Source organism: Stegastes partitus, unplaced genomic scaffold (assembly GCF_000690725.1).
Source record: "Stegastes partitus isolate 25-593 unplaced genomic scaffold, Stegastes_partitus-1.0.2 Scaffold1214, whole genome shotgun sequence".
Lineage (NCBI taxonomy): Eukaryota > Metazoa > Chordata > Actinopteri > Pomacentridae > Stegastes > Stegastes partitus.
The window spans coordinates 211,704-231,738 of record NW_007578945.1 but is presented as its reverse complement, the minus strand read 5'-3'; the positions used below and the strand labels follow the sequence as shown (position 1 = coordinate 231,738).

General features: G+C 46.5%; 3 protein-coding genes across 4 annotated transcripts in view; 1 reads left to right on the top strand and 2 right to left on the bottom strand.

Annotated features, from left to right (window-relative positions):
- Positions 1 to 345: 345 nt before the first annotated feature.
- On the top strand, positions 346 to 8,586 carry micu2 (mitochondrial calcium uptake 2). Its single transcript, XM_008297386.1, has 12 exons — positions 346 to 604; positions 1,154 to 1,283; positions 2,569 to 2,600; positions 2,700 to 2,775; positions 2,876 to 2,923; positions 3,133 to 3,215; positions 4,231 to 4,284; positions 4,376 to 4,473; positions 6,318 to 6,489; positions 6,564 to 6,672; positions 6,766 to 6,923; positions 7,698 to 8,586. The coding sequence occupies exons 1-12, from the start codon at positions 407 to 409 to the stop codon at positions 7,797 to 7,799; spliced, it is 1,260 nt and encodes a 419-aa protein (XP_008295608.1). The 5' UTR covers positions 346 to 406; the 3' UTR covers positions 7,800 to 8,586.
- Positions 8,587 to 8,604: 18 nt separating this feature from the next.
- Positions 8,605 to 13,608, bottom strand: LOC103368864 (interferon regulatory factor 2-binding protein 1). Of its 2 annotated transcripts, none has more exons than XM_008297385.1 (2): positions 11,563 to 13,608; positions 8,605 to 9,454 (listed from the first exon to the last, which is right to left on the bottom strand). In XM_008297385.1, exon 1 carries the CDS (start codon positions 13,375 to 13,377, stop codon positions 11,596 to 11,598), a length of 1,782 nt encoding a protein of 593 aa, XP_008295607.1. In that variant the 5' UTR covers positions 13,378 to 13,608; the 3' UTR covers positions 8,605 to 9,454; positions 11,563 to 11,595. The 2 variants fall into 2 exon arrangements, with proteins under 2 accessions (XP_008295607.1, XP_008295606.1); XM_008297384.1 differs by having other exon boundaries at positions 11,571 to 13,607.
- Positions 13,609 to 15,182: 1,574 nt separating this feature from the next.
- Positions 15,183 to 20,035, bottom strand: part of hnrnpl (heterogeneous nuclear ribonucleoprotein L) — a 10,814-nt gene continuing 5,961 nt past the window's right edge. Inside the window, exons 7-14 of the mRNA XM_008297383.1 lie at positions 18,651 to 18,686; positions 18,317 to 18,385; positions 17,978 to 18,228; positions 17,556 to 17,677; positions 17,254 to 17,455; positions 17,112 to 17,169; positions 15,741 to 15,836; positions 15,183 to 15,624 (exon numbers count right to left, since the gene is read on the bottom strand). Coding sequence (XP_008295605.1) covers positions 15,566 to 15,624; positions 15,741 to 15,836; positions 17,112 to 17,169; positions 17,254 to 17,455; positions 17,556 to 17,677; positions 17,978 to 18,228; positions 18,317 to 18,385; positions 18,651 to 18,686 — 893 coding nt within the window. The 3' untranslated portion in view covers positions 15,183 to 15,565. The remainder of the gene's footprint in view (positions 15,625 to 15,740; positions 15,837 to 17,111; positions 17,170 to 17,253; positions 17,456 to 17,555; positions 17,678 to 17,977; positions 18,229 to 18,316; positions 18,386 to 18,650; positions 18,687 to 20,035) is intronic.

Sequence of the window (20,035 nt, the reverse complement as noted above, 5' to 3'; positions counted from 1 at the left end):
TCATGCGTTAAAGCCCACAGAAATAATATAAAGTTGATCAAATTAATTATTAGATGAATAAATAAAATTTGACTCTGCTGTATTTTGCATTTTATCTTTTTCTTTTCTTTTCTTTTCTTTTCTTTAACCTCTGTGTATGATAAGGTGCTACATAACACTGCTTGCTCGTTAAAATCTACAGATGTATTTATTCGCTGGGCTGAGCTGCGGCTCTGTCTTCTCCCATTTCTTCTGTTCAATCCTTCTCCTACCTGACCTCAGTCATTGATCCGTACATTGTAGGACTGGGGGCGTCACGTGACCTGCATACCAGTCGCTTCCTGGAGGCGCGGCTCTACTGCGCAGCTACGGAAGCCGCAGAGTGTATACACAGCTAACCAACAGCTAGCGAGTTAGCTTCCTGAAGATGGCTAGCTGGGGGAAGGTCGCCGCTGTCCTGAGGACCGTTCTGAGGAGCCCTCGGTCTCTGAAAAGCGTAGCAGTGCGCCGGTCGGTCGGTCCTGGTGTCGTGGGCTCTGTAATCGGAACCGGGCTCCTGTGTTATTACCAGTATCACGCCAGCAGCAGGACGCTGCCCTTCGCCGTTCATGCGGAGGAACAAAAAGTAAGAACACAAAGTTTGTGTCGTCGAAGTTGAGCGCAGACGGAGCTGACCGTCGCTCCTCCTGCGTTCTGGTCACTGTCTCATTAAAGCAACGTTTCTCCAAATAGATGGAACAGTGACACATTCGTATGAGTTTGATATTTATAAAAAGTGCGTAAACACTTAGTAATGTGTTTATATCGAGTAGCGCCCCCCAGCGGCCACTCACTGAGCCAGCAGACAGAACAGATGTATGCCTGATGTTTGAAATTATTCATAATCTTCCTCCTCCTGCTTTTAGAGGATACCTGGGCAGGTAGGACTAGAGGGGACTGGGTACCACCTTTGGTCCGCCTCCTTTCTCAGTTAAAGCAGCAGAGAAATATAACGACCAAAGAGTTTAGATTTATTACGTCACACTGGTAGACTTCATGTGTTGTGTTGTTGTATATAGTGTATTTGTGTAGATGTAAAGTAGCGGCTGTCCCTGTAAAAACAAACAAAATGCTATCTATCTATCTATGTATGTGTATACGTTGGGTCACAGTGCTGTTGGTGTCTGTTGTGCAGGAAGCTCCAGCCCCCCAGCTGTCGGCCAGAAGGATCCGTTTCAACCAGTTCGCCTCAGTGGTCTATGAACAGGAGCCCTACATGACCCCCAGAGACTTCTTGTTCTCTGTGATGCTGGAGAATGTCGACCGTAAGCCACACAAACATCCTGCACACTCAGAGCTTAGCTTTCCACGTGCTTCTACACATGCGTCTGTACAGTTCACAGACGTTTGCTGGATTCCCACATCTTCACAGCCTGAAGCATTACCAGTCACCAGACTGCAGCCAAACTAAACAAGTGCTGGAGGTTTAGATTTTTGACAGACACTGTGCTTGTTTTTTTTTTTTCTTTTGAAAAAAATCTGTTTATATCCCGTGTGTATTTCCAAACTCTTCTACCGTCTACGTCACCGACCCTGAAGCTGTTCTGGTTGTTGTCCACCACCAACAAGACTCAACAATTCATCACTCAACTGTACACACAAGACCAGACACACCTCTTTCAAGCATTTCACAAAGACGAAGGGCTCCAGCCTCACCCAAGAAAAGCTGCACAGGGTTGAGGATTGTGGAGAACACAGAGACATGCTTAAGTGTTCACATCTATGGATACAGAGTTGATGGCGTCTCATCAACCTGTCCAGAGCTCCGTATAAGCTGCTGGCCAAACAGCCCCAGCACAAGCCTCCAACTGGCTGCTTTTGCAGTTTTGTTTTTCCAGAACGGGTTGTTGGAACTGTTCAGATACGATGACACCTGAGCTGGAAAGACTGCCACTGGGGAATCAGAATAATAAGAGAAATGGATAATCGATCAAAAACAAAAAACAAATTGATAACAGTGTAGTTGTAAATAGGTTGGTAGCAGCTCTCTGACAGTTCTAAGTCATCGTATTGGTTTAACGCCTTTAGATTGGCATTACGTTTTTTCACTGAAAATACAACAATCCAACCAACCATCGTGGTGAGGTCCTTCCCTTCTTGTTGTCAGTGAAGATCCTCAGTCCTCCAGGTCCTGGTTCTTCTCGTGGATTAAGCGTAGCAGCTGGACCTGCTTGAGTTCCTTGAAGACGTTGCACCTCTCATCCAAGAGACTTCATCAGTTCTGACTGACTGGGTGGGAGATCCAGAGCAGCTCCTCAGGACAGGACTCAGCATCCACCTGCATCTTCAGGACAAAGGACACTCATTTGAAGACAACAACATCCAGATGTTGGCCTGCAGGGAGGACAGATGGTTTGAGAGAGGGCTGAAAGAAGCCATCGAACTGGAAAGACCATCCAACATTTACTTGTTGCGCTTTAAGTACATAAAACAACAAATAACTTCCAGATATATGAAGGCAGAACACATGAGAAGACTTGACATGCTCTGCTGATCTCACGTTTTTTTGCTTTTTGATTTTACAGTTCTTTGTCGTTTCTTCTTGTTTAGGAAAGCTGCAGAAGAGGATTTTAACAACAGAGGTAAGTTTACAGTATGACAGCGTGTGAACTACACGTCTCCTGTGGAGGCACCGGTTTGGGCTAACGGACCCGTTACCTGTTTCATACCTGTGTCTGTAGGAAGTGAACAAAATGCTGGCGGCTGCCTCTAAAGCTCGAGGTGGTAACGATCTGTTCAGGACGTTAGGAGACAACGGTAAGCTCTTCGTCTGTCTGCAGATTGTTTGTTCCATCATCAGTCAGTATAATTGTTGGAGATCTTATTTCTAAATGCAGTCGGTGTTTGTGTCGTCCAGGGTTGCTGTCCTACACAGAGTACCTGTTCCTGCTCACCATCCTGACCAGTAAGTTGCTCCCAGTTTGCCGACACTTGCATGAGCTTGCCTTGTGACCCTCGGCGGTACCGGGCTGAGCGGACCTGCCTGTGATCTCTGTTACTGGACAGTTTATCAACACACCATTTGTTTGATTCTGTTTCCAAATACTAACCCAGTTTACTGACTGACTCGAGCTGTTCTGAGTCCAGATGAATGACAGTGTGTTGCTGTTGCAGAGCCGCGCACGGGATTTCATATAGCTTTCAAAATGCTTGATGTTGATGGAAATGAGCATGTCGACAAAAAGGAGTTTCTCAAGGTAAGACCTGATTGTTTAACGGGAACAACATCATGACACAGATTGTTTCATGTGTGAATAATGGGAGAACACGTTAAACACAGATGTTGTTGTTCTAAATGTGTGTGCACTCAAATGTCAAACTGTCGCCACCTTTACTGCTGCGTCGCTCACCGATGCCACAGCTGTAAGTATGAGACGAGGCGCCGTGTGAAGGTGAGGCAGAGCTGCTCCAGTCTGTTTTACATCTGTTGTGTGTTTGCCCGAGTCGGCCCCTCAGCTCAGACGGCTTGTTTAAAGTCACCTGACATTTTTGTGTCCGTTCCAACCAGACTTGTCCTCTGTGATGCCTTAGAGAAGACCTCTGTGTTCCTTAGTGGAGCTCGGGCCGCCGCTAGTTGTCGTCCCAGTAGGCTGCATGTTGGCACGCTCTGCACCTTGTGTTATAGTTTCATGTTGGTGCACAAGCCTCGAGCATTCAGTGAGAAGTGGAAGTGCATGTGTGAGTTGTAGACGGAGGACACGTCGCTCGTTTGAATGATCTTTTTCGTCCTGAGAAGAGGGAGGCTGCTGTGTGCAGCATTCAACAATATCACCGAAAGGTCGAATGATTGAAAGTTGTGTCGCCTCTCGATAACCGCTGGGTGTTAAAATCATAACAGTGGGACCTCAGTAATGTTTTAGAGGTATCTTATGTAATAAAGGTGCCTTTTGTTGGGCTCCTGCTGTGAACTCTGTTTTTAAAATAATAAATCTGAACGGTTAGTTTTTAATTCTGCTCAAAAGAAAATTCTGTTCAGCTTTGAAGTAATGCGGTTGTTGAGACGCAACACAAACTTCAAATCATTTGAGTGACGTTGCCCAGAAGTGTGGTCTCATCTTTGTGCTGTAGAGCTGTTGTTAAGTTTAAAGTGAGAGAAACCAACACAACCCTCTGCTCTATATTTTTAAGGTAGTGACAGAAACATGTTGTTCAACACGGTGGACTTCACTGCTAAGATGCTAATGATGTGTTTTTGTTTTTTTGCTGATGAAGCTCAAGAAAATCATTGGGAAAGGTAAAATGCGAGTTCCTAAGGACAGTGTAGAGGTGGGTGTTCACATTACCTCCAGAGGACAGATGTTTTCTCTCCGTGTAACGTCTGGATGCTAACAGCACTCTGTGTCTGGATGCTGCACAGAAACCGGCAGAGGAAGGGGATGCTGCAAACACCACGCTGCAGGCCTACTTCTTTGGGAAGAGAGGAGAGAAGAAGCTGCAGTATCAGGAGTTCCGCAGGTGAGGAAGTGTCCTGCTGCTCTGGTTACGTTACAGAGATCCACAGGATCAGTATCGGTCTGCATGTCGACGGCTGGTGTACAGAAAAGTATGTGTTGATGTCAAAGGTTTCAGGAAACCACTGGTCAGCCTTTTCCTTTCATTCTAAAGATCATCAGCACCAAATCCTGTGTGAGAAAAAGGAAAACGTCTATTTTTCTGCTTTTTTTTTTTTTTTAAATTGAGGTTAACAGACGTGTCAGATGTTCTGTAGCTGCCCTTCACCAAAGATCAGCTGTTACCTTTGAACATGCAGTTATGTCCAGATACCAGGTGGAAAACATTAAATCACGTGCTCACACTGACACACATCATATCCATTTGCTGTGACTATGCTGTGGTGTCACTGGACCGCTGAAGCAAGGACAGCAAAGTCTGCTAGAGCAGCCTAAGTTATGGCTACGTGATGTTCATCAAGCATCAAGCTTTTTTTTTTTAAAGATTATTTTTCTGGCGTTTTTGCCTTCATTAGTCAGGGCAGTGAGAGAGTGAGACAGGAAAGGGGGAGAGACCTGCAGCAAACTGTCATGAGCGGGAATCGAACTCACAAACGCCACGCCAGGGAACTATAGCCCCGTTCATGGGTCGCCCGCTCAACCAGGTGAGCTATAGGAGCGCCCACAAGCATCAAGTATTAATGTCGCCACTGTGTTGTAGATAATGACACAAGTGAATCAAACTTTGTGGTTGAAGTCGGACACAAACAGTAAAACTTTACCTCGGTGGATGAACTGTTTGGAGGCTGCAGGTGGATCAGTGGTTAGCACCGTGGCCTCTCAGCTAGAAGGTCGCTGGTTGGCGTCCCGGTGAGGACACCCGGGATCTTCCTGTGTGCAGCGTGGGTTCTCTCCGGGTTCTCCGGCTTCTTCCCACAGAGGGCGATAGATGGATGTTCTGTTTCCTGTCGTAGAAGTCACACTGTTAGAACAGCGGTTGTGGCAAAGATGTATAGAACATGTACGTGAACTTGTCGTGTTGTGGACATTTATCCACACGGTGGCTTTGCAGGGACTTGCCTCCCTTTAGGGAACATGAACATCCATCCATCCATCATCTCTACACCGCTTCATCCTCACTAGGAGTCTGTCCCAGCTGGTTCAGGGTGAAGGCAGGTTCACCTGGACAGGTAACCAGGGGAACCAAACATAAATCATTAGATTTTAGGGTGAAGACCTGGTTCAGAGTTTAAAGGTTCAGGGTTTTTCCTGTATAGAGGAAGTTTTGGCATCCTTCAGAGAGGTTTTATAGACCTCAAAGAGTTCTAGCCAGTCCCAGAGGAAAACCGACAGCGCCAAAATGTTAGAAAACTAAATAATAAAGAAGTATTACATTTTGGTAGTTGGGTTTTTATTTACTGAAACATAAAAGACATTTCTGCTTATGTTATGGTGAACATTTAAAAAATGCGTTGACGTTTTCCAGGTGAAGGACCAGAGTCTGAGGGTGGATCTGGTTTAAGTTGAACAGGCAGTGATGTGTGAAGTGAGGGAACATGACTGGGCTGAGAATCTCGTCACAGAACTTCAGCTTCTGTACAATAATATGATATATTTTATTTTAAAAAGTGTAGTGTTGATGGGAATCGCAGTGAATCTCAAAGCTTCAGACACTCACCTGATTTTGTTTTGTGCTGTTTCACATTCTGAGTCGACTGAGCAGGATGGAGACACCACATCTTCTCTGCTACTTCTTATTCTGTACTTTCCCGTTTATTGGTCCAGAACAGCGTCGGCCTTCGTTGTTTGGACTCGATCAGGTTTCTCTTGAACAAAGCATCGGTTACACCAGCGCTCTGTGTTGTTCAGGTTCATGGAGGACCTGCAGGCCGAAGTGCAGGAGATGGAGTTCCTGCAGTTCTCCAGAGGTATGGACACCATGCGGAGGGAAGACTTTGCCGAGTGGCTGCTTCACTACACCAACGAGGAAGACAATGAAGTCTACTGGGAGAACATGAGGAAGAAGATCCCTGCTGGCCAGGTACTCCCACTGTCCTCGTCCTCAGAATGAGGTTTCATTTGGCCTGAGACTGAACCACATGTTTTCCTCCGTAGAGCATCACATTTGATGAGTTCAAAGTCTTCTGCCTCTTCACCAACAACCTGGAGGATTTCGCCTTCTCCATGAAGATGGTCACAGAAGCCAACCGTCCAGTGGGAATGGGTAACTCCTCTCTGATGTTCAGAGCTGAGCAGCTTTCTGCCAGCGCTGTCTGCAGGCTGGAGATGACTCGGCTTTTCTTTCTGCTAATTTCAGCCCAGTTCAAGCGAGCTGTGAGGATCGCCACAGGCCACGACCTGTCTGAGAACGTGCTGGACACGGTGTTCAAGCTCTTCGATATGGACGGAGACAACTGCCTGAGCCACAAGGAGTTCATTGGCGTGATGAAAGACCGAGTGCTGCGAGGTCTGAAGGTGAGCTCGTCCACCTTCACCGTACATGTCGGGATTCATTAGCTGCAGAAAAAAAACCTGCTTCCTGCTTTTTCACTTAGAAGACAAACACTGGTCACATCTCACCATGAAGCAGAACTAAGATCTTGATCTCCATCCATCAGACTGGACTGACTGTCGTGTCCATCTTCATGTTCAGCTGATACCCAGATGTTTTAACCTGTAGAGCCTGATGGCCTCCAGCTGCTGCCTCAAGTTTTCATATGTAACAAACAGAAATAACCAAACTCTTAGTGAATGCATTTTCCAAAACGTCACATTATTTCTTTAACAAGTTTTCTGAATAAATGAACTCATCAAGTCTGAGGAAGTCTGTAGATCAGGGGTCTCCAATCCTGGTCCTGGAGGGCCACAGTCCTGCATGTTTGAGATGTTTCCCTCTTCCAACACACCTGATTCAAACGATCAGGATCGTTATCAGGCTTCTGCAGAGCTTGATGATGAGCTGATCGTTTGAATCAGGTGTGTTGGAAACATCTCAAACATGCAGGATTGTGGCCCTCCAGGACCAGGACTGGACACCCCTGCTGTAGACAAACTGTGTGCTGTTTGTACCTATGATTTAGTCTTCTGTCCTTGTTCGTAGAGTCCGACTACGTTTCACCGTCCACCAAACCAGTGGTCATATCCTCTCTGTGGCTCTGATTCCTGGTGGCAGAAACATGAATCCTGCTGCTAACAGCTTCAGCTCTCGTTGCTCTCAGGCTGCCGTCTCACCGTCCGTTCTGTCCTCAGGTTCAGCCTCAGAACGGCATCTCCGGCTACTGGAAGTGTGTGAAGCGAGAGACCCTGAAGGCAGCTCAGGAGGCCCTGGGAGACACCGGGTGCCCCATCTGAACCGCCCAGAACCACTACACGACTCAGACCACTGCTCATTTTGGCATCTTATGATCAAAGTGGCGTGGATGAGATTATACCACATGTAAAGGCATTTAGGATTCATACCACTGTCTGGTGTACACATGTTTACAGAGTAATGTTTGATGTTAGCTGAAGATCTGGGATGAGGTTGTGGTGTTTACAATTACTTTTCTATTGTGCTTTTTATACTCAGATTGGCTGAATAAATTCATTTTGCACTCTACAATCACAAGCACTTAAGCAACCCGGCTACAGTCGGCTCGTTTCTGAACCGCTGGAGTGAAAGTGAGGAGTTACACAAACCTGGGTTCACAGCTTCTTGCACGTGCAAAAGAAAAAAGCTTCTGGTGACGTGTGCGTGGGCCTGGAAGGTACCTGATCAGTCAGATTATGAACAGCAGCAGCATCAGTGTCTTCTATTTGATTCACATCAGCTCACGTTGTTGCCAAAGAGAACAGCAGGAGTTCATCTGATCTATGGATGAAAACAACATCAGAATTTGGGAACGTATGCATGTGTTTGAGTTGATGTTCCTCCTGCAGGACCACTGGGCTGGTCAGTGAGGAGGAATGGGATGAGCCAGCAGAGCTCCATATCCTGGTTCCTCTCAGTGATCAGCTCACTGGTTGTTACTCAGCGTGTTTACAAAGCTGTGGTTCTGATTGGTGCAGACTGATACCTTGTGACGGGCTTCTGCTTTACCTGGTGTGGGGAATCATGTTATCGTCCAAATATTTATCAAATAAAGTTTCTATAAAAACACACACGTGAGCCCAGAAGTGTTTTCTCGTTTTAATTTTATTGTAGAATTGACCTGTAGAGATCACACCAGTATGTGGGTTAACCATTGAAGATTGTGATGCTAATTATCTTACCATACATATAATTCAAAAAGTAAATAGACAAAACAAGCTTACCTCTGTGATAGATGAACTAATTAGTGACTGATGCCAAGGTTATCGGTGAATACAGCATACACAGCTACAATACAATAAAATTACATTGAGCATGAAGCCATCTTTGGTCTTCTTATCACTATAAACAAATACATATAAATTTGTATTGTATCAAAAATAGAAATTACATAGCCATATTGAAAGTAAATTCACATTTTTGACATACAATATAAGGAGAATACCTAAGAGACAGACCGTGGGGTTACATTTTTCGCTCCTTGGCTTTAAGGACCCAATGGTTTTTTCCACATTTTTGAACATTCGGTTTTTGAAGGATTGCATGTTTCTGTCAGACCATCTATCAGTATCGACGTCCTGCATCTTGGTAGGACAGGATGTGACATTGAGAACAAAAACACAAATAAAAGACAAATGAGATTGTCGTTCTTAAAAACAAGCGTGTGCTTTCAAAATCCTGGGCTGTTTGAAACGAGGCCTCTGCCGTGCTGGACCGAGGCAGACCCGGTCGGGGCTCAGCGCTCGGCAGCCGAGCCCCAACACGCAGACCCGTTCCTCTCCTTGTGAGTCTTGTTTGTGTCTTTAGTTACCGGACTTTGTGTAGTTGTCCTCCAGGGGTTCAGAGTTATTCTGTTCTTGGAGGCACACGATGAACTGCAGCCAAAGTGGACCTCTGCTTGAGATAATAGGGAAGTGCTTTCAAAGTGTTTGATCCACTGTGGAGAGAGAAGAAGAAGAAGCGTTAGGAGCAGAACAACAGAGGAGTGCTGTGTCCTCCAGCTGAGCCCTGACACTCTGCTGCATGCAGGTGTAGCTGTCTGGAGGCTTTTCTTTACACATACAGGACTGAGCAAAGACTTCAGAGACTGATGTCCATCACTTGACTCCATCTGATTGGTCCCAAATTCGTTCTGCAGCAGAACAATGAGCCACAAAGAGCCACCTTCAGCTACAAGTAGAACAAAGATGGTCTGACCCCCACAGAGCTCTGAGTCGGTCTGGATTACACGAGGAGACAGAAGACACACTAGTTCTCTTGACGCTGGTTCTGCTGGTCTGCCAGGTGCTGTGTACAAACATACTGAACAGAACCGGTACTGTTCTGTCTTTACAGAAATCCGTATGGAACTGAGAAATAAAAACTATTGGTGTCATCACTACTGAAAGTTTCTTCCTTCACTTGTAGATGCTCACACCTCTGCACAGGGCTGCATACGGCAGCCTTCAGGGGACAAAAGTCTCAACAAACTTTCAGGAGTTTGGTCTTTGATTAAAGATGTGCCTCCAGTACAACACATCAGGGATGTTACTGACTCTTATTAGTCTTCTTCAGTTTAAACGATTAGTTTGGTTGATAATGTCAGAAAATACTGACACTGAACATCAAACACCTGAAAGCCCACGCTGACAGATCCAGATGTTTGGTCTGAGATGTTCAGATTAACAGAACATTTGTGACGATGCAACCAGAGGATGCTGCTACCAAAAAACTACATGAACAACTGAAAACAGCGGTTGCTAATCAGCTCTGCAGCACGTTCCAAGATCTGCAGAAGGAAAAATATCTGGTATGAACAAATCAAATGAAAAGGGACATAATGACTTCTTGTATCGCTGTAGACGGTAGGAGGTCCTCAGCTCAATCAAAGCTACTGCATAGTGTTGTAAGGAGGTTAGCATAGCGAGCTAGCCGATGCCATCCACATTAGTTGGGGGATAATTAGTTTTTGTCTGGTTTGTCCAGTTGACCAATCCTGCTGTAAACTGACGTCAGGACCAATCACGTAGTTTATATAGATGCAGGAATTAGAAATACAGAAATAATTCATTAAAGCTAATTTATGGAATGCAAAAATATTAGACCAAATGGGTTTATTTTTTGGTTTCTGTATGTATTGGATGATTTTTTTTGTCTTCATATATACTTTTTTATTTTCCCACATTAAGTTTAAATGAAACATCAATGCTCTGTGGTTGTTATATATATATATAAACTCTTCATGTCAGATTTCACATTCTTCTACTTGCATCTAAGTTTTCAGTCGGCATCCTAGCGAGGCGTCGTGATGCCGTGACGGATGCAAAAGTTCTGTCCAATACACCAACTGGAGCTGACTAAATAATAAAGGAGCTGGAACACGGTGCTGTCTGCTATTCTGCTGTTATGAAATAAATAAATATGGTGGCTTTAAAATTATAGCAACTGATCAATTCTGTTCTAGGCTGACTCGTGGAACATCAGGAGTAGATGTCCACAGTTCTCTGCTGTGATCTTATAAACTCTGTGTACGGTGTTACACCAGGACCGGTACCCAGAAGGCAGCAGAGTCATTCTCACACAGTCCAGCATCAGCCTGCACATTAAGTCAACGCATCGTTTTTCTTCAGAGTGCACAAAGAAGAAAAACAAGTCTAGATGCTCATTTCTAGCACCAGTTCCTCTCTGTAGTTTGGCCTGATACCACATTAGAATCTGATTTCTAACGCTGTGCTGCCAGCGACCAGGAGCCCATGTGCTTGTCATGATGCTGAACACTGTGATCAGACTGTCTTCACCTTTGTACAGTTTGGGAGAGAACACTGATTATTAAAGCTGATCTTAGGAATAAAACGGGACCCTGAAGCTGCTCTAACATTAGGACATTTAAAGCATAAAGTTTTCTCTGGAACTCCTCACTGAGACTTCACATCCTGTCCTGTTTGCTTTGTGTTGGTTTGTTTTTTGTTCAAACTACTTTGGATGGTTGCTTTAAAATGCATTATTGAAGTGACACTATGAGAGAAAGATGCTGGTTCAGTAAGCACATAAACGATGGTTCCTCACCGTCTTACCATTCACCACCACAGGATGGAGACGTCAAGGGTCGTTCTCCTTCTTTACTGTCACATCTCCGTCTCCAGCCAGGATGGTGGAGATCTCTCCCTGCATGAAGGCCCAAGGCACGGTGGATCCAGCCAAGGGGCAGCGCTCTCCGCTGGGGCAGTACACCTCTCCTCCTTGACCTTGGCTTCGGATGAATCCTCTGGTACAGGGGAAGCAGAACTTGTGGTGTGGGACAGATGGACACTGGACAAAGTGAGTGTCCTCCAGGCGCTCTCTGCAGAGGGTGCAGCAGAGCAGGGCGCCCTGAGCACCGCTTGTAGACTCCCCAGCGCTGGCGTTGCTGCTCGGCCCAATCGCACTCAAGCCCTGCCCCATGGCTGCCTGGGAGACTGAGGTGGAGGCAGTGGAGGGGCTGCTGCTGGTGGGACGCCCGGCTGAGGAAGAGTGGGCTGTGGACATGCTGGGGCTATCTCTGGCCATCTGACTGGAACTCAGGCTGTCGGCGACCCCCATGAGGGCAGAGATGGGTGACGGCTGGCTGTGGAGACGGGGTGGGCCCTCTTGAGGTGCAGCCATGCCAGGAAGAGGCTCCATGCCTGAGTAAGCACCTCGGGGCCAGGGCTCCCTTGCAGGATGATCCGGCCTCCCTTCGCTTTCTCCATTCTCAGAGCCCGGAGAAGCCTTGCGACGCCTGGTTGTCCCTTTCGCTGGTCCAGGACGTCCAGCAGCTGCCAAAGGCAACACTGCATCTGGCTGTGGCAGCACCTCTGGGATTGGAGGCTCTTTAAACATACGCACACCATCATTCAGCAGCTCGGACAGCCCGCGCCAGTCTCCTGTGCCTTGCCGCTTCTCATATTCCACATAGCGGAGCCCAGAGTTCACTGCTTTACCTGCATCTTTGGCTGAGTCGCGGAACATCTGCCTGACCAGGTCTGGGACTCCAGCGAAGATCATTCCAGAGCCAGCAGGATACTCCACAAACACCTTCAGCTCGAACTCTGGAGTTGAGCTGGCATCGAAGGCCAGAACGCGACCCATGAGATTATGGTCTTTCCTGAAGCGGACATTAAAGGGGACGCAGCTGCTGAGAGCCACGAGTACGTCCCGCACCGCTTTGGGACGGTTTGGCCAGCCTTCGACCCTGCTCCGAGCCACCTCGTTCAGTTCAGCCATCACTTCATTGGTCCTCCACACTGCAGGGTCTATACCCACCAGAGCAGAGGTGCTGGCCCCCACACCCAGGGACACGGCCTGTCTTCTGCCAGCATCACCCATGATGGGCCCAGCTGAGACTGCAATAGGTGTGGCCCCCGCTCTGGAGCCTGATAGTGGGGCTAAGAGCCCATGAGGGGCCGCCACCAGCCCCTGGGCTATCAGTGCATGGGATATGGTGCCATGCAGCCCGGGGACTGCCCCAGCTATGGCCCGGCGGGTGTTGGGGCTCTGCCGGCTGCCCTCTGACAAGCCCACATCTTCAGCTCTGTGCAGGCCGTTGGGGAGGCGAGAGGACACCCCATACTCACCCCTCCCCCTGTCTACACGCTCCCCGTGCTGCCGCCCCGACTCCATGGGCCCGGAGGAGCTGGGCTTGCCCTGCTGCGGACCGGGGGACCTGCCGTCTAAAACTCCGTGCGTGCTCTTCAGCTGCCTGGCAGTCTCAATGAGGAGCTCTATTCGGTCCGCGCCGTCGTAGTTGACGCAGCCCCGGCACACGGCCTCGCTGAACTCCCACAGCATGGCCCAGGGCATCTTGGGCAGATCGCAGAGGTAGCACCATTGCCGTCTAGAGGAAGACTGCGAGGCGGAGGACATGTTGTTTACAGGCCCGCGACCAAACTTTCTTCGGAGGCCTACGCGGTGCGGTCTACGGTTCTCAACGATTCTTCAGGCGTCGGACAGCATTCGCCACATGCCGCGAATTCTACGACGAAATGTGAACGAAAGGCGAGCTCAGAGCGCGACTGTTTGGGCGAACATTTAAAACTTAGCGACGTCTTCTTTCTCGGTTTGTTCGGTCTGTGTGGAAGGAAGTAAAATGTTATAAGACACCGGAAACACCTACGCGACGGCGGCCGCGGGGCACTCTGGGAGCTGTAGTCCGACTCTCGCGCCTTTGTTTCTTTTCTTTTCTCTACTATCGTGATTAGCGCCGGTGAACGGCGGGGAAAGAAAGCGGCGAGCGGCGGGAGGTGGAACCGGCAAACACAGGGGAAAGGCTGTGGGGTCCGGTCCGGACTGGACCGGCGATAAGAGCAGAGGTTCCGGGTCGGATAGCACCACGCTGTAGCACACAGCCTGGCCGACGGGTTCCATTATTGGTGTCATTAAAATGATTCCTGATCAATAAATAAAGTAAAATAATACCTTGGAAATACTTTTACTCTGTGTCTGTAGTCATCAGTAACAGCCAATCAAATCTTGAAAAGTTCTCTTTTAACTAAACGTGTAAAACATAAACAAAGACATTTGGACCAAGTTTTGTGTTGGAGTTAGTTTTTTTTTTTATTATTATTTAAAAACCATGATTTTCATTCTCACTACATGTGTACACCGGTTCTAAATATCAGTCATCTGTCTCCTTGTTTAGGAATAACTGGTATCAGTACTGGCCCTAGGAGGAAAAAACAACCCATAATGGTCTGCCCCTTTTTCACACAACTTTAAAACCACCAGTATATAAAGCAGACAGTTTTCTTGAGATGTTCCACAGCTACTCCTCCTGTGACTGCACACCAAGACGAACACACAACAGCTGCAAACTGATGCTGTGGTGTCTGGTCTGAGGAAAACAGGCTCTACCTCAAACCCAGAAGGTTTGTCCAGGTACGTGTTCACACTGCAGACCTACACTAAGCTGAGAAAAGATGAAAACTTTGATGGTAATGTAGACAAACTATTTTCAAAAGCAGTTTTCATTTGAGTCGAGAGTTTCGAGTCAACCTGCTAGTCGTGAAGTTCCGATTTAACCTCTGACGTTTCACCTCAGAGTTACAGATTTAGAGGTTTCTCCGTGAAAATAATCCTGTTCTGCCCTAAAACCACAGAGCTATGCTGCTGCTTCCTCTAGAATATCTATGAAGACCCTGCCTCTCTCACCACCCACCAGCTGCAGCTCAGCATACCAGCTCACTTTAGACTTAAGCACAGTAAAACTACTTTACACTACACAATGGCAAGTTGTAATATTGACGTACAGTAATTCAGTTTTTATCAAACCAGAAACCCAATTCTAATTTGGATTGGCAGGACTGGTTCTTTAGGTTTATGATGTCCAAAGCCCTGGAGGTCTCCATCTGTGAGACCGTCATCAGCAGGTTCAAGGTAAAGAGGAAACGTTCAGCCCCGGTGCTGACTGGTAATGTCACTCATTTTCACACCGGGGGAAGTGAAAACGGATCCTTTGAGCTGTTTAGCAGAACACTTTATGAATGTTATAAAGATATTACAGATGTGTGTGTGAAATCCTTAAAATAAACCTACACATAGTGTGTGAGTCTGGAGGTAAACAATGAGTTGTATCTAATGATATATTTAGATGTGATGAAAATAACTCATTAATGCAGAAATATTGATGTGGCTATGTAAGTGTAAAAGGCACATAAGAGAGCAGCAGCTTCTCTTGGTAAGAACTGGCAAACCACTGTCTCTTTATTTCCACGAATGGACCTGAAGAAACGACGATACAAAACACCTCTGACGATGTGAACACCGGTCGAAGCAGCACTCACACCATAGTTACTGCTCACTTTATTTAAAAACCAAAACTTGAGGGTGGCGGCGGTGGCGTTCAGATCTAGTGTTGTGAACGTACAAAACAAACAACCGATTGAAAAAACCTTTGTAAAATAAAATCATTAAAAAAGTATAATTTAAGTAACATCTTCTAAAGCACATTAATCCTAGTTTTTGTCAATACTGTTTTAATGGTACGTGACAACAGAACTGCAGTATACTCAATGCAAAGACACAAAACATTACAAACAGGTTGAGAGGAGAGTATTTAGTTGGCATGGTGTGTGGTAGAGAAACACAACTTGAGTGTGTAAGGGTAAGGCCCACCTAGAAGACACAAGACAGACACAATTAGAAAATGTTCAGGACAGATGAACAACTGTACGCACAGCTTTTATAAACAACAAAACCTGTTGTATTGATGTACCAGGTTAAAGACTTACTAGGGTTTTTCATCTGATAATGGTTCATCATAGCTAGAGCTTCCATGGCGTCGTTGATGGATTCCCACTCAAGCAGACCAGAAGAACTCCGCTCACCTGTTGGGTCACACAACCATCATAAGTATGTGCTAATGGGCTAAAAGCAGGAAGCAGATCACACCTTGGGTTTAGACAAGGAGCTGCCTTTGATTTTCTGTCACATGGATCACGTTGAAGGAGGGGTGGGGATCACACAGTAACTCACAATACTATCATGATGTGTTGCCCATAGCAACCAGGGTGTCATGACTGTGCCACACTCATATACAATCATTTATGATACATCACTATATGTATATGTATATGTGTGTGTGTGTGTGTTTGTGTGTGTGACTGAAGAAGAAAAATTATTGCTAAAACGAAGGGAAAAAAAGCAGGAATTATTCATCAATTTACTGTCAACGGGTAGTTTTCCACTGCAGGAACTTGAGTGCCAATTTAGAGTAGCATGAGCCTTTTGTGCTTTGACCACAAGAACCGCCGCTGTAGACCCTCTATCAGGACTGTTTCCAGGGGTTTCCAGGGCTGGAGGTTAATGCTGACTGATTACATTCACAGGAGACAAATGCTGATTGGCTGAAATCAAGGAGGACAACATCCATCCATCATCTCTACACCTTAATCCTCACTACGGGGGCGGAGCCTATCCCAGCTGACTCAGGGTGAAGGCAGGTTCACCTGGACAGGTAACCAGTCTATCACAGGGCTACACTTAGAGACAGACAACCAAGCACACTCACATTCACACCTACGGACAATTTACAATCACCAATTAACCTCAGCATGTTTGTGGACTGTGGGAGGAAGCCGGAGAACCCGGAGAGAACCCACGCTGCACGGGGAGAACATGGAGACTCCACGCAGGAAGATCCCGGGTGTCCTCACCGGGACGTGAACCGGCGACCTTCTAGCTGTGAGGCCACGGTGCTAACCACTGAGACACCTGCAGCCCTCCTTTCTAACGTCATCATCAACAACATAAAATGATCCACATTTGTATTTACTATGTGACTTTGACTCTGTCGTTGTTTTGGTGCACTTTTAAGGCTGAAAGGGCCGATTACAGAGCTCCCATAAGCTGCTGCAGTGGTAAGGCTCCTCTTATTCGTTTTTCACCACCGTCCATGATTTACCCCGTGACTCTCACCTTCGTCACCCACCCGGTAATAAAGCTCCTTTCACTTTGCTCTGATCAGTTTTTTATATTGCATTTCACTGTCTTAAGCAAATCTGCTGAACCACTTGACTTTCCCCCAATCCAGAAGCCAGAATCCTCATTAATCATCTTAATGACTGCACACTTAAAACAACAGACTGTAAGGCATTACTCACTCTTTCCGGTGAACAGCTTCACACTTGTGGGGCTCTTGATTCCCAGTTCTTCACAGACCTGGAAGGAGAGACCGGCTGCAGTGAAACTCTGAGGTGGTGACTTGTGGAACATCTTTACTTTGCAGACGGTCGCTCCTCTTACCTGGTTGAAGATCTCTGCAGAAATGTCTGGCTGCGCGTTAAAGAAGTGTAGGACGTTGCTGGGGTGCTGGATTCGGTTTTTAGCCGCCTGCTCTGGGGAGGTGAAGCGGTTGTTGCGGGAACCGTGGAAATCTTTGAAGCTGCTGGTGTTGTCCTCTAACTGGTAGCACTGCCCGGGCACAATGGCCTGCTGCTTCGACACACTGCAAGGAAAGAGGCCACACGTCTCACATCTGCATATCCAGCTCCGCATTGTGCATCTTTCTTTAACAGACAATGCTGAATATTTAAAACTGCTGTTACCAAACATTGAGCTTCTGTCCGAACAGGAAGTTGTTGTTGAGGTGAGTGATGGCCCGGTCCACAGAGTAACAGTCTCCCATCTCCACCATCGCAGCTCCAGGCTTGCTCTTCATAAACTTGACCTATGGAGAGAAAAAAAACAACAACTGACTGCACGCATGTAAAATTAACGATAGTGACGTCTTTAAGCTTAAGACATCAGATCAATCAAATGAATCAGTGACATCTGACTTCATGGATAAGCTGAGAAAGTCATCAGTTATGGTGTCTATTCATTCATAACCGTAAAAACAACAAAAAACAGAGCAAGGACTTTAGATGGCATTAAGATCTCCAGTGTGTAAACATTTAAACAAAAACCACCTAGAACCTGTACGGCGTGCAGAGAGTCGGCGTTCTTTGCCGAGCATCCCTTGACTCACCCTCTCCACGTTGCCGTAGAGACAGAAGATGTTGAAGACTTTATCCGCATTGATCTTGGAGGGCTCCAGGCCATACACCATGAGGACCGGGGAGTCGGCATGAGGACCATACTCCGGCGGCGGCGGTCCATATCCAGGACCGTAACGCTGGCTACCCCGGCCACGCCCACCCATACCTGGCCCCATGCGATGGGGAGGAGGGGGGCCGTAGCTGTCGTCATTGTAGCCGTGATAACCTCCTTGAGGGCCACCTGTAGCAGAGGAGAAAATAAATCTTTGTTCCAGACAGTATTGGAATGGACTCCACACATCACACCAGTTTGTTGACGGGGTGGTTACCATAGTCAGGGGGGTGGTCGCCCAGGAGAGCCGGCTGCCTCTGGCGCTTGTTGGGGTTGGCGTTGGGATCTAAAGCGGTAAAACAGCAGCACATCACAACAGCTTCCTGTCAGATGCCTGACATGGGCTACTACATGCTACGGGGGTTTGTGATCGGCATGCAACAGAGGGGCCTGACATCTGGTTAAAGAAGTGTTTACAAGTCTGCAGGCTTTAGTTTGCTAATGTAATAAGAGGTGACATAATGGAGATTTTCTTTTTAACGGTGATTTTGTAAGATAGCTTTAAAACATTTTGTCCTACATCTGCTATCCTAGTACAAACACACACACACCTTGTGAATTGTTCCAATTGCCTTCACCATCAGCATCTGTGCAGGTACACATACACACATGTCAAATCCAAATTAACAGCAAAAGAGGAATCTGGCAGCACTGCATCAACACATTTCTGTACATCTAGGCAATTATATAGAATAGAGACAATCACGTAGAGGATCAGAGAGTAAAATGTGCATCAGCTGCTAAGAGCAGCGCCCGTCCTTTTATTGAAAACTACAAAAGCTACACAGTTATTACAAATGAGGATCAGACACAGGTGAAACACAGGAGTGAAAAGACATCAAGCATTTGGACTAAGTACACTGTGGAGGGTAAAATTAAACCAGACCTGGACACTGGTTTAACTTCATCATCAAGAACTAAGCACTGATGTCCATAATGACTAAGAAAGAAGCTTTCCCTGAAGCTGCATTCAACACGATTCAGCAGCTTCATCAGACACCACCTGTTCGGTCACTTCATAAAGCTTAACACAGCAACAGGCTATTCTTAGCAACTAGAAAAAAACACAGTGATGGTTCTCATTGTGAACGACGTGCACATAATCTGGTGTAAATGATCATTTGCATTGACAGGTACAATAAAGCTACGGTTTTCAATGTGACCTGCAGGTTCTGAGGCCTTCTGTCATCTACACTGGATTCACAATAAGCACGAGGTCAGTGAAAGAAAAGAAAAACGCTGGACTCTCAATATGCTTCATGTGATGCATTTTACAATCAAAGCATCTCAGCTTAACCTATTTTTGGAGGATGTCTAACTAACATGTCGGATTAGAGACAGACTCACATTTCCACACCGTTAGCTGTCCTGTGCAGCTCCAACATGTTTTTTAGTGTCACTCAAATTTATTTCACATCCGTTAGGTGGAACAGAATGACTGCTTCTGTTAAAGTTTGTCACATTTTTCACACATGACTTAGATTAACTATTAAATCCTACCAAAATGTTTATGATGTAAATAGACACCAGAGATTATTTGTTCAACATTAGGTGAGCCGATGTACAGTCGTGACTCGATAATCCGACACTTCATGTAAAACCTTCTTTTATGTCGGATATCAAGGCTGTCGGATTGTCCAGACGGAGGTCCAGATACGAGGAGGGCTTGATGCTGGAAGGCTCATTAGTTGTTCATTATTGTTCATAGTTGTTATAATAACTAGTAGGGCTGGTCCCAGTAGAACTTTCTGGGCTCAATTTATGACGAATGTGAGAACATTCGTCCCGGTCGGGGGACACTTCCACCCCGGGGCAGCGCTCTGACGGGGTGGAAGTGTCCAGAACACACAGGCAGTACTTGGCTGCTGATGCTAGTTTAGTTAGCGCTCACACTTCTGTTTCCTCCATCGGTGGCGGCGGGGGAGTGGCAGATACG